At 47.2% G+C, this 12540-nt stretch overlaps 1 protein-coding gene across 4 annotated transcripts; it reads right to left on the bottom strand.

Annotated features, from left to right (window-relative positions):
- Positions 1-709: 709 nt before the first annotated feature.
- Positions 710-7700, bottom strand: LOC117891163 (serine-aspartate repeat-containing protein I). Of its 4 annotated transcripts, none has more exons than XM_034796480.1 (4): positions 7132-7695; positions 3524-3899; positions 3264-3413; positions 710-1960 (listed from the first exon to the last, which is right to left on the bottom strand). In XM_034796480.1, exons 1-4 carry the CDS (start codon positions 7181-7183, stop codon positions 1021-1023), a joined length of 1518 nt encoding a protein of 505 aa, XP_034652371.1. In that variant the 5' UTR covers positions 7184-7695; the 3' UTR covers positions 710-1020. The 4 variants fall into 4 exon arrangements, with proteins under 4 accessions (XP_034652371.1, XP_034652370.1, XP_034652372.1 ...); XM_034796479.1 differs by having other exon boundaries at positions 3264-3416; positions 7132-7693; XM_034796482.1 differs by lacking the exon at positions 710-1960 and having other exon boundaries at positions 3094-3413; positions 7132-7700.
- Between the last annotated feature and the right edge of the window lie 4840 nt (positions 7701-12540).

Here is a 12540-nt window from a genome sequence, read left to right as displayed (position 1 = left end):
CTTCATCCAATTGTTGAACGACACCGACACACATAAAACTTGATGTGATGCGTCTCCGTCTCGAAATCCTCTTTAAATTAAGAAAGATGATTTGCAGATTTGAATGCAGACACAGACATCGGCTGGACAGACAGAGGAAGACCAAACCCAGTGATGTAAGCCTGCCAACGAATTTGTTTGTTCTTTCGGGCTCGACTAGGGTCGGACCCAACTGCCCCTGGGGCTGCAATAAAGGAAACCCCACACACACTTCACTTTTTAGAGCCTTAGCAGTTAATTTACGATTATTGGCTTTCATCTTCTTTTCAACTAAGCCAAATAAATCCCCCATCCCCAATCCACAACCCGCAGCGACTTCTTTCTGATTTGTTCATGGCCAAGTCAAGTCTGCAGCGGCTGTCTGCGGATCTGTCTCTAGAGTATCCAACGATGATGGAGCACACTCTCAGATTAGAACCATCTTCTAAGAGGTTTACTGACACTCGTAGCAGTTTTATTGGAGTGATTGGATGATCGTTATCATTTCACAGTTGCACTCAGATCCCATCACGTGAGAGATTTCATCTGCTTGGCATAGATATTACAATAATCCAGTGCCCAACCCATCGAGACATTCCCCCCATATTTCAAATGTTTGTTCATTTTACTTGGTAGCTTTTATTTAATCAAGAGTTTCCTTTTTTTGTCATACAATTAAAGCATACAATAAATCGTATTTATATATAGTAGAATAGTGTCTTAGCTCCTTTAATCTCTTGTTGCTCGATATATGCTAGTGGAATGATCAGTGCGGATCGCAAAATTTCTACAGGGGCCCACGGACTGCCCCGGTCTGCGGGGATGGGTCCGCAGAGAGAAGCGACATTTTCGGACGTTATCCGGCCGGCACTTGAAAATGCTCGTTCCTCAGTGGAACCCAATCCCACAGTGGATGGGATAGTCCCGATGTAGGCCCCAGACCCAAACACACACAACTTAGGCTAGTGGATGCTAATGGATGCTGGGGGGGGAGATGGACGCCTAGTTATGGGGCACCAGGGTCTTGCCCAGGACCCGCATGGCGTTCGAGTAGTCGGAGTCGATTTGGGGTATGATCTGCTGCTCGTTGGGGCGCAGGGTGCGTATCAGGTCGTTCAGCGAGAGCGATTGCTTGGGCAAGTTCTCCTCGTTGGATGGGGTCTGCATCTCCTGCGAGCTGGCCATCTTCTGGAAGTCCTGGGCAATCTGCTTGATGCGCTCCTCGATGGCGGCGGCGGCCGGCGACTCTGTGGAGCTCGGCAGCGCCTCGCTGGCCTGTCCAGGTGCCTGGGATTCGGCCTCCGAGTCGGTTTCTGCTTCTGCCTCCGCTTCCGGCTCAGAGTCTCCGTCAGCCTCCGGCTCGTGCTCAGCGCTGACACTCTCCTCGGCAGCGGCGGCGATGGCTGCGGCGGCGGCGGCGGCGGCGGGTGCTGGTGCGGCATCTTCATCGTGGTGCTGCAGCTGCTGCTGAACCTCTTCAATGGAGTGCATCTCGTGGTGCAGCTCGTTGTCGTGCAGCGGGAAGACATGCTCCTTGATGTCATCGCCCTCTCCATCGCCGACCAGCTCGCGGGCATGCTCGCTGAAGTTGTCGCTGTCCCCATCGTGCTCGTCGCCCTCCACATCGCCATCGCTCTCCACCTCGTGCTCGTGCTCGTCGTGCTCCTCGGCGTCCATGTCTGCGTCCTGGTCATCCACCTCCACGTCAATGGCATCCTTGTCGGTCAGCGAGCGATCTTGGTTCAGCTTGAAGGAGTGGAACGACGGCGAGCTGGCCTCCTCTGCCAGCCGATGGGCAATTGCTGGCGACGACTTGGCCTTGGCGGCCGTGTACAGGCCTCCGGTGGTGGACATGAGCAGGGGCAGGGGCGTGGTGGTGGTGGCGGCATGCAGATGCATCAGTGCGGCAGGCGGTCTGGGCGTGGTCGAGGTGATGGGACGTCTGTGGCACAGCGCAGAGAGGGAAGAGATGAGAACGAAAACAGTTTGCCATTTGAGTTTTGCTGCTTGACAGAGGCGTTCAAGGGGGGCAGGGCAGGGCAGTTGGAGTGGGCGTGTGCGTGGGCGTGGTTAGTGCGAAAGTTCGAGCTGTAAGCTGCTTATGCTAAAGTTAGTTAGTTGAACACAAATCATCATGACAACCACAACGACAACAGCAACAGCAACAACAGCAGCAGCAGCAGCAGCAGCAACGAGAGCGAGAACATCTCTACATATAAGGAAGCTAAGCCCCAAACCACCAAACAAATTATTACGTGAAGTAGATTTTAGATCTCCATTTTGTATGCAGAACTTATGCGAGATTCTTTTGGCGCTCATATGGAAACGAACTGGAGTAAAGTTAATGCAATCTGCACAGTATTTTGAGATTGATGTGGAACAAAAGGGGTTTAAAACTGGAGAAATATTTGTAGAAATTGCAGCAAGATTTAGAGTTAATTTATGCATCGACTCCTTGCCTTATCTCTGGTGTAAAGTCTGTTCAGGTTGCATTAATTTATCGCAGCTATCGCATTGGCGTCTACAAAGAATTTTGATCAAATCTCGAACTGTTTTTGTTTTTGGACGGGGCGTTAGTAAGAAGTTAGCTAAGAGCTTCGCATTAGTCTTTAGTCTTTAGCTTTAGTCTTTAGATGTATGCATAGATTGACACGCAGGCACAGACACAGACACAAACACAAGCACACAAGCTGCGTATCTGTGTGAGCTGTGCCTGCGCGCCCATGTGTGTGTGTGGTTATGGTAGATTTTTGTAACGATTTGGGGTTTAGCTCACCTATATTTCAGTTTCAGTTTTTGTTCTGTTTGTTTTTCTTTTGGCAAATATCTTTTGATCTCTCTGCGTGTGTGAGTGTTCTGTCTGTGTGTGTGTGTGCGTGTGTTTGTGTGTGTGTTTGTGGTCAACTCAATTAACTTTCATTCAATCAGGTTTTCCTTGCGATCATATCTATATAAATATGTGTGTGTGGTTCTGTGGTGTGTGTGTGTGTGTTTGTGCTCGATTTTTACTTAATTAGGGAGATTTGTTTAGTTGCCGCTGGTGGGCCGTTCGTATAGCGAATGAATTAACTTTAATTATAGTATAATAATTTGTTTATTGCATTATGAATATGGTTCACTGTTTCCACTTCTCTCTTCTCTTCTTTTCGTTACTCTCTGTTCTCTTCTCCTCACTCAATTTCTGGCTTGATCTTATTCGCGCCTTTCTTTTCGCTTAGTGGCTGGCCGTGGTCTAGTGTCCTTACCCCTGCGCAGACGAGACCGGGATGCTGCCGTAGTTGTAGTAGTAGCAGCGGGTCTGCTCGCAAATGAAGTCCTTGACGGCGGAGCAGTCCTCGGGCATCCACTTGAGCGTGGGCTGCTTCAGGATAACGCATCCCTTCTCGGCGCCACTGCTGCTATAGTTCGAGATGGCATGGGAATGGGAAGAGCAGAGAGAGCGATGTAAGGAGAGATACAAACTGGGGCCGGACAGGGAGGCCACTGATCTTCCTGCAGTACTTACCTGTCGCGGGCGGTGCGCTGGGGCGAGGTGTTGCTGTTGTGATCGACGGGATCGAGGAGGCCGGCCTGGATGGCGTCCGCCGAGTTCTCGAAGAAGTCAAAGGTGGCATTGAACGGTAAACCGGTGCTCATCCATAGGAACATGCCCGTGCCCAGGCGATTTCCGGAGGTCCAGAAATCGTAGTTGCCGTAGCCGGCATTCTTCAAGTACGTGGTCATCGATTCGGCCTTCTCCTTCGTCTCGAACGAGGCCAGCTGCAGGCCCAAGGAGCGGCAGTACTGGTAGGCCAGGAAGTAGTTCAGCTCCGGCGAATAGGGATTCATCCGGCTAATGAAGTACTGGACTCCATCCAAATGGATTGTCGTAATGCGTTGACCTAATCCCGGAAGAGCAGAAGCGAAAAAACAATTAGTTGAGGCTTCTGCAGGTGAACGAACCCCAAAATCCCCAAAGACGCCAAACTTCATCCGGGGATGCCGCTCTGCATACCGAAACAACACCTATGAAATCGCAACGCGTAACCGAAATAATTGTGGTAACGGTTTCAGTTTCGGACATCGCATGCGCAATAGCCAGAGAGCCACAAAAACAGAACGAAGCCAAAGACAAATATCATTAAATAGGATTTCCAAAAGTAGTCGGCAATTGTCTCTATAAAAAGAAGAACAAACGAAGCGAAGAACTTTGGACACATGAATCACATGACTCATGATGACAATGGTAATGATGATAGTAATGATGATGATAATGACATTAATGATGATGATGACCAGGAGCATTTATGCGGTCTCTGACCCGAAGTTGTGCCTCTAGCAGCTAATTACACACAAAATCCGATGGGGAATCAAGGTGCTGATGACATTAATTAGCTGCTGGCTGGTGTCTGCTCTGGTCAGCCCAAAGCGATGAAAAGATGTGGAAGAGAGAGAGAGAGAGAGAGAGAGACCTGGAGAGACTCTTATGTAATCGCTGACCCGAGAAGAGCTCTGCTTTCATTCTCTGGCTCCTGGGTGTGCGGGGAGAGTGAACAATGCAAGATGACAGTGAAGGTTTCTGGCTGCGCCCAACAGGTAAAAGATCTTGGCCCGCTCAGAGCGTGCTAAACAGTCATCTGAAAATACATACATGCATGTGTGTGTATGTGCTTCGTGGTGGTGTTGGCCCTTTAAAAACGTCTCGAAAGGTAAACACAAATACTTTGAAGGCACCTCCAGGCACTTGCCTATTTATGGCACTTGTCGTGGCTGGATATAGCCAAGGGAACATACGGCTATGGCTAAAGGTATAGACAGGCTTCGGTTCCAATGTTTGTTCACTCACTCACACGTCAATACACGTATGTATGTGTGCGTCTGTCTATCTGTTTGTATACGAAATTATTTCCGGCGATTTAAATGCAAGACACACACGAAGCCAAGTCAAAAGACTTCTTCCCTCCAAAAGAACGAAGAACGTCAAGCGATCCGAGGGAAGATTTATGAATGGGAAGAATGTGAAGAGTGACAGCAGTCGAGCGGATTTATTATGCATCTAAGCAGTTGAGATTTCCATCTCTCAAAAGAGTCAACCAATAAGAATTCCAATCTCACTGAGGAAATTCTCAAATTTCATTTTAATTGACCAATTTATTCCTCCAACTGTAATCTCCAAGAGGGATCCAACGTAATTCGAGAATTAATTCCCCCAAATGAATCCAACTTGATCGCAATCTTAGCTTGGAACGGATCCAATGGATTGAGTTCGAGGTAAAAGAAACCAACCAACAACCAGCAGCATCTCCCAGGCAGATAACGAGAAGGAAGTCTCCCTCTCCTCTCATATTCTCTCCCATCCAAACCCCATCCAATTGCATTTAATTTGACACTGACTCTGACTCTGACTCTGACTCTGAACGTGAACTCGAATCGAGGCTGGGACTAGGACTGGAATCGGGACCACTGCGGATCGGGTAACCCAATAATTGGACAGCATTTCGCTCAGTTTCCCCCCCACAGCCGTCTATTTTCGAGCACTATAATTTCGGAAGGTAATTACGTTCGGCCAACGATAGATACTCCTAGATAGATCGCGAATCTAGCACGTCTCTAATGATGCAGTCAAAGTCAATGCTAGTGTTTGCCCCAGACTTTGATGCTGATGTTGATGCTGATGCTGGAGGATACCCCTGGCCGAGGCCTCCCGATGCTAAGTCTAGTTATTTGTTGGCACCTAGCATCCCTCCGGCCAGTTAGCAGGCAAATCATTATAATGGACATGGAGACTGGGATAAGCAGAACGAAATTGATATTAAAAACGAGAAGGGACGTGTGAGACGCTTCTTACGCGTCACAACTTTTATACCCGGCACTCAGTACTACATCTGCAACTTAGCGGTTATTTGTCAAATTTTACATTTTTTCTTCATCTGTCATCTACATCAACAACACTACTCACGCCAACACGCTCCTTTAGCTCGCCACCCTCCCCTATAGACACACACTGCAGAGTCGCGGCAGAGTCAGCGGCAGAGGAAGCGGCAGAGGCAGCGGCAGAGGCAGAGGCAGTGACGTGTCAGGGGCCAGGCCATAAACAGCGCGAAGCAGAGTGTTAATGCTGCGGGACGGGGTGGGTTTGGCTACTGCAAATTAATTTCTTCATTGTAGCTATAATAATGATCCAATCGTATCCCAATTTGGTGATCTGATAGATATGGTCATTCCCTACGGAATGGCGTTTTTAGTTTTCTGCTATCTTCAAAATTGTAGATTTGGGAGGTTTTCGCCCTTTGCGGAGGCGGAAGGGGGCGTGGCTCATTTTTGAAATACACTTGTAACAGTGTGAGCATACAGAAGTCTGTATACAAAATTTGGTGGCTCTAGCTCTTATAGTCTCTGAGTACTAGGCGCTCATCAGGACGGACAGACGGACAGACGGACAGACGGACAGACGGACAGACGGACAGACGGACAGACAGACAGACAGACAGAGACTCGGCTATTGATGCTGATCAAGAATATATATACTTTATGGGGTCGGAAACGTTTCCTTCTGTGCGTTACATACAACCGTTATGTGCACAAATACAATATACCCTATTTACTCTTCGAGTACCGGGTATAAAAAGAGCTCCGGCTCCTGCTGCTGGGGTCCCAAACGGGAACGGGAACAGTGCAATTTAGCTTGCAGGTAATCGATGAGAAAAGAGCGGAACGAAGGAACAAAATTGATGCAAAAACAACGAACAGACTTAATGGCCGAAGACTCTGATTCAGATATAATGATGGGAATACATTATCCATTCGTCCGGGCCAGTATCTAGTTCTTACACGTTTTTTTCCAGCACCTGGCTTTATGTATCATCATTCTGTGCAGTTGTTTAGAGCCACGCGTTTGGTTAATTGTTTAACTGGCGGAAATACATTAAAATATGAATGGAACAGGGAAACTTTGGAGAAATTGTAAAGTCTTCAAGGATTTTTAAGCACATCTAAACAGATATTAATTATAATAGGGATTCCGAAAAGTCACTAAATTTAACCATTTTTAAGGAAACTCCCAACGAAAAACTTGTATAAGTCAAACACACAATTCAAAAACTTATTCCATAGAAATATTGAAGTTTTACTAACCTGCAGCGCACGCCAAAAGGCTCAGCACACAGAACAGAATGATTTTGGCCATCTTTTGCTTGGTATGCGGCTGGTAGAGAGTGAGTTCGGAGTACAATCTGGCTGTAACTGACGACGATCTAACGAGCTGAATGCAAGAGCGATTGGATGTGTGGGAAGACGCGCGTTCGAGAAGGCTAACACTAGTACACGTCGCGTTCACTGCAAGTCTTCGTCTTCGACTGATCGCTGGGGTGATCCGGGCAATATCACGCAGCCGCGAATGTCCGCCAAGAAAGCGAAGAAGCGAACGAAGAAGAGGCTTGCTGCTTCCAGAACTCCAGCTACAGCTACAGCAATACCAATACCAATTCCAGTTCCAGTTTCCTCTTCCAGTGCGCGCCCGAAGCGAAGGTGAGGTGAGGGAGACGAGACACACGTACACGTACACGTACAAACAGGGACACAGACAGAGAGGCAGAAGCAGAAGCAGAAGCGACTTCTTCTTGAGTAATCCTTGGACAGATTTAGGAAACTTTTGTTCGATATTTGTTTGATTTGAAGCTAGTTGTTCTGGTCTGGCCAAGTACGCGATTGCAAATGTCGTGAAGAGCTCGGGTTAGTTAGCTTAAAAAGGAAATTGGTGGACGGGCTCGGGCATGAATGAACACCAAGTCAAGCCAGCGCCAAAGAATTCCAAAAGAAAACTGTGAAAAGAATGGAAGAAAGAGGCGAAGAGCACAGCCGAAACCCGAAACAGAGTTTGTTTGCCCATTTCATGGATGTGATTGGAAAGGTGTCCCATTGTGTGCGTGAGTTCTTCCTGTTGCTTGGAAGTCAGAGTCGGTGGCAGAGCCAGTGTGTGTGCTAGACAAAGAACGCAATAAAGCAAAGGTAAAGGTACAGACAGGCGGGTTAAGACCGAAATACCCAAGCATACACACACACGCACACAGCCTTGCACACTCGTTCGCACATGTACATACATTCTGCTGCTGCACGTCGCCGTCATCATTTCATTCCAATGGGAGTCGGGAGAGTCGGAGTCGTAGTCGGAGTCGAATTCGGAGCCAAAGTCAGAACCGAAGACTGACTGCGTCGACGGCGCAGTCCATTGTTAGTTTTTATTCTTTCTCCCACAACGACGCTTTGGTTTTTGGCTCTTTCTGCTGGTCCCACTGCTCTCTGGCCTCTCGCCTGCTCTTACCTGTATAGGATAGGGTTCGCTCTTGCTGCTATTGCTGCTGCTGCTGCTGCCGATGCACGTTTGTCCCCTCTTGCCCTTGCTCCGCGCACTTCCCGACCCAACGCAATGTGGTTCCATTTCCATTAATTTGGTACGCTATCGCCAGCAAGCCGTCGCCTTCGTACTCGTTTTGTGGGCTCAGTTTTTGGGATACCCTTCCTTCAAGAGTATTTTGAAACGGATCAGGCGTTTGCTGGCTTATTCTGGGTCACCACCCCAATAAATGTACATATGTACATAGTCTTGGCTCGATTTGCTTTCAACATATTTAACTAAATTTGGATGCATGCAAGCTGCTGAGCGATCCATCTGCGAGGGTATTAAAAGCTTCGCCGCTCCCAGAGCTGGTGTTCGTTTCCTGCTGTTGTTTTTGTATTTCTTATAGTTTTATTTCTGGGATCTTCGCTGGAAGCGTGAAATGTAATAATGATCTTCTCCTTTGCATTTTGACAATATTTCTGCGGGTGCCAGCCGCCAAGCACGAACTTACACTGGCCCCCTCTCTCTTCGTTCTACCAAAAAAATATGATAAATGTCCCCATGCATAATTATAAGTTATCTTCTAAGTCGTCTCATTCTCGCTGTTTCGGATGGCATCACAAACTTTCTAATTAACCCAAGCAATTAGAGAAGGATAAACATTTGCTCTAATGATTATTAATATGGGTAGGTTTAAGTGGAAACCAAATTAATAGTCTTGAGAAAATGAATTAGAACAGTTTAGAAAAGCTACGCAGTAAGACTTTAGCTATTGGAAGGGAGGAGAGAGAATATATGAATATCTAACTATAGCTTTAAACTATCGGTAATACATATTCCAAAGTTATTTCTTCTTATTAATCCCTTTCGACACTGGAATCGAAGGGTGTAGGGTATAATTATATACGAGTACGAGTAAATATAATAATGGCCAGGTGATTAAGAGTCATGGGAAATGAATTGGCCGCAATTTCCCAGTTCGCGACGATCCGATGCCAGTGCTAGTGCCAGTGCCAGTGCCAGTGGTCGAGATTGGGTGGTGCCGGACCTGGGTAGGGCTTGCAGTGGAGGCGACTCTGCTCTGTGCGTGCTTATTGCAATCAAAAATTCTATCGTAGGTACAACGCACTGAGATTTCGGGCGCTGCTCTTCGGACGCCCTTCGCGGATCGGATCGTGCGATGTTCCTGGGTGAAACATCTGCCGCCGGGCCGACGCCGACGCTGACTTCGACTTCCACTTCCACTTGGACTTCGAGTTCGAGTTCGACGCCTGTCGACAACGCATAGAGGCGGCTTAATGTGACCGTCGCGGATGCTAGTTTGACTCCTTGCAATCTGGATTTAGTGCTGCTGTGGCGGGGGCAGGGCTGGCGGATAGGAGTTTCTTTGGATGGCCTTCGCCTTTAACAGCATTCATCCATCTATACTTGTTGCTGTTGCTGTTGCTCTGGCTGTTGCTGTTGCTGTTTCTTTGCCGCTTTGCTGGTTGATCTTCTGATCTTCACCATTTGTGTGTGCCTGGCGTCGTCGTTGTTGTTGTCCTCGTCCTCCTCCTCCTCCTCCTCCTCCTCCTCCTCACCCTCTTCATGTGCTCCTCCTTCGCCTTGCTGTTGGTCTGAACTGCTGTAGCGTTCTACCACTCTTCGTCTTTCTTTCTTTCCCCTTTTGGTTTATTTCATTGCTAGTTTTCGCGTTGCTTTGCTCTTCTTGTTTGGTCTAAAAATAAACCAGGCCCAAGATATTGAGGAATTTAATTCGCCTTTTGGTAGAAATCCTCGGGTTTGGCTGCTTGCCAACGGACTTTGGCAACAGACGCGAAGAACTGTGTTGCCTGCAACTCTGCTCTTCGCTGCCCCCTTCTACTCCTGCGTATCCTCTCATCCTCATCCATTTCAGCTTCAAGTTTAGCAATGATGATGATGATAATGATGATGATGATGATGATGATGATGACGACATGGACATGGCATCTATCCCAGAAAGAGCAGAAGAAGGAAGATAAGCAGCAGACAAAGACGAAGATGACGACGATGACGAAGATGGAGATGGAGAGCAGCGAGAGCCGAGAACTAGCAACTAATACACACGTTTTCCGCCTGAGATCAAAGGATTAATATGAATTGGGTATCTGGCATGAGAAATGACATCCAGATACCCATCTAAGACAGACATCACATCACATCACAAATTTCCACTTGCCTGGCTTCTAATTAGAAGAGCTCTCAGAAGGCTCTGGCTCTGCAGCGCCAATCCTATGCCAATCCCAACACACATTTATGTACTTGTCCTTGGTGGGACGAAGACGAAGGTCATCAGCATTTGCATCGGGGGTTACACATATCCAACTGTCGTGAGGGCCAAGCCCACAAAATCGCTGGAACATGATCTGCAAACCGATCAGGACCTAGACCAACTCAAACAACTCCTCCGAAACGATCCCTTCCCTGTTTCGTTCCGTTCGGAACATTTTCGTTCATGAATAAATTCATGCCAGTCCAAGCCACATTCATTTATAATAAACTTATTAAAATATGCATAAATGGAATGGCTACGTTTTCAATAAATGTTTTCTTTTGCTTCTGGCTGAATGGCAGAGCGGGCATAGATGGGCTGGGAAAATCCAGAGCACAAGGTTAGATAAATACTCTACACTCCCTCTATGATCACCTACTAATAATAATATTTTAAAAGTTACTTTCAGTTAGTTATAATATTTACAATTCCTTACCAAAAATGCTAACCAAACATCTACTACTAGTCACTAGAGTTCTTTCTTTTTGGCAGACCTCCTACCTCTCCACTAAAAAGGTATTCCACGGCTGTCCAAAGTTGGCTTTGTTCCCCTTTCTTCTGCTTCTCATATTGCCTTGACCATAACCATATCAACGGTAAATAATTTCGATCACAGAGCAATGCAACTGAACAACAACAAAAAAAAGAAAGAAACGAGAAACGAAACCAAATGAGCATTTGGCCATTGGACGAGGATGAGGATGAGGCTCAGGCTAACTGGCAATCAAAGACGAGGGGACGAGAGACGCGAGAGAGAGAGCGAAAGAATTGGGGACGTCGTTGGAGGGGGTTGAATCTGTTGCCAGTTCGAGTATCTTCTGGTTGAGCTGAGCTCTTCCTTTGCCTGCTTCACGTCATTTCAGATTCCATGTCAAAAGGTGAAGCCAATTCAAAGTTTCTGGCGAACTGGGCACAAAAAATCACGACTAGGAGTACAACAATAACAACAGCAATGAGATGCCATGCCATGCCACTAACCGCATCAACACGAAAATCACTTAGAATGGGGGGTGCAAGGGGATGTGGCAGGAGGGACACTGAGTGTACGGAAAGAGTGGAATCGGTTGATTTCAACTAATTTGTGAGTCGCGCAACTCATTGACCCATGCCTGATCTGCTTCCACATAACGTTTCTCATGTCTCAATTCGATATAGAACAAATGCCCAAAGATACTGGGGATACTGGATACAAGTAATACCCGAGAGAGGAGTGTTACACTGTAGGAAAAAATGCAAGCCCGGAAAAGCAAAACAATTGCAGAGAAATCCAATTCCACTTTACAAATAGAATCTATACTTAAGGTAAGATGGGAATGGGGGCTTATCCACCTAAAAAGAATACACACGGGGCTGTTTGTTATTGATCTCTCTATCTCTCAGTGTAGTCCACACAAATGGCCAATAAACTTTGAGCCGGCGTTCTTCCCATGTCGCTAATATGGCCATTAGACTTAAACGTTTAGGAGTGCGGTGTGGGACGGGCAGAGTGCTAGAGTGCCAGAGCCAGGCAGGAAAGGAAAGGAAAGGAAACCAAGAAGCATTCTTAATGAAGGGAATCAAAATAGAAATTGAAGAAAGACGGAAGTTGCAAGTTGGCTGGCAGACTCGCACAGAGTCAAGATTATAGCCAACTCCATTTGCGAAATTGAAATGCCACTGCCATGGCCAACATCATGCGGGATAGCGGCTGGTGTGGATGTGGTGTGGATGTGGGTGGGTTCAAGAACCCCTCTGAACCATGACTAACCGAATGACTGATAGCTGAATGGCATGGCCCAACTCCAACTCCAACTCAAAGACCAAGTCCAACTCCAGACCAAGTGCCGTGCAGAAATGCCCGGTTCTGCACTTGACCGATGTCCGAACGTGGCAGTGGCAGGGCCAGGCCCTAGACCCAGTCGAGGCTACATAA

The sequence above is a fragment of the Drosophila subobscura genome, chromosome E (assembly GCF_008121235.1).
Source record: "Drosophila subobscura isolate 14011-0131.10 chromosome E, UCBerk_Dsub_1.0, whole genome shotgun sequence".
NCBI lineage: Eukaryota > Metazoa > Arthropoda > Insecta > Diptera > Drosophilidae > Drosophila > Drosophila subobscura.
Note: the sequence above shows the minus strand (reverse complement) of the source record. Positions and strands in the feature narration are given on the sequence as shown.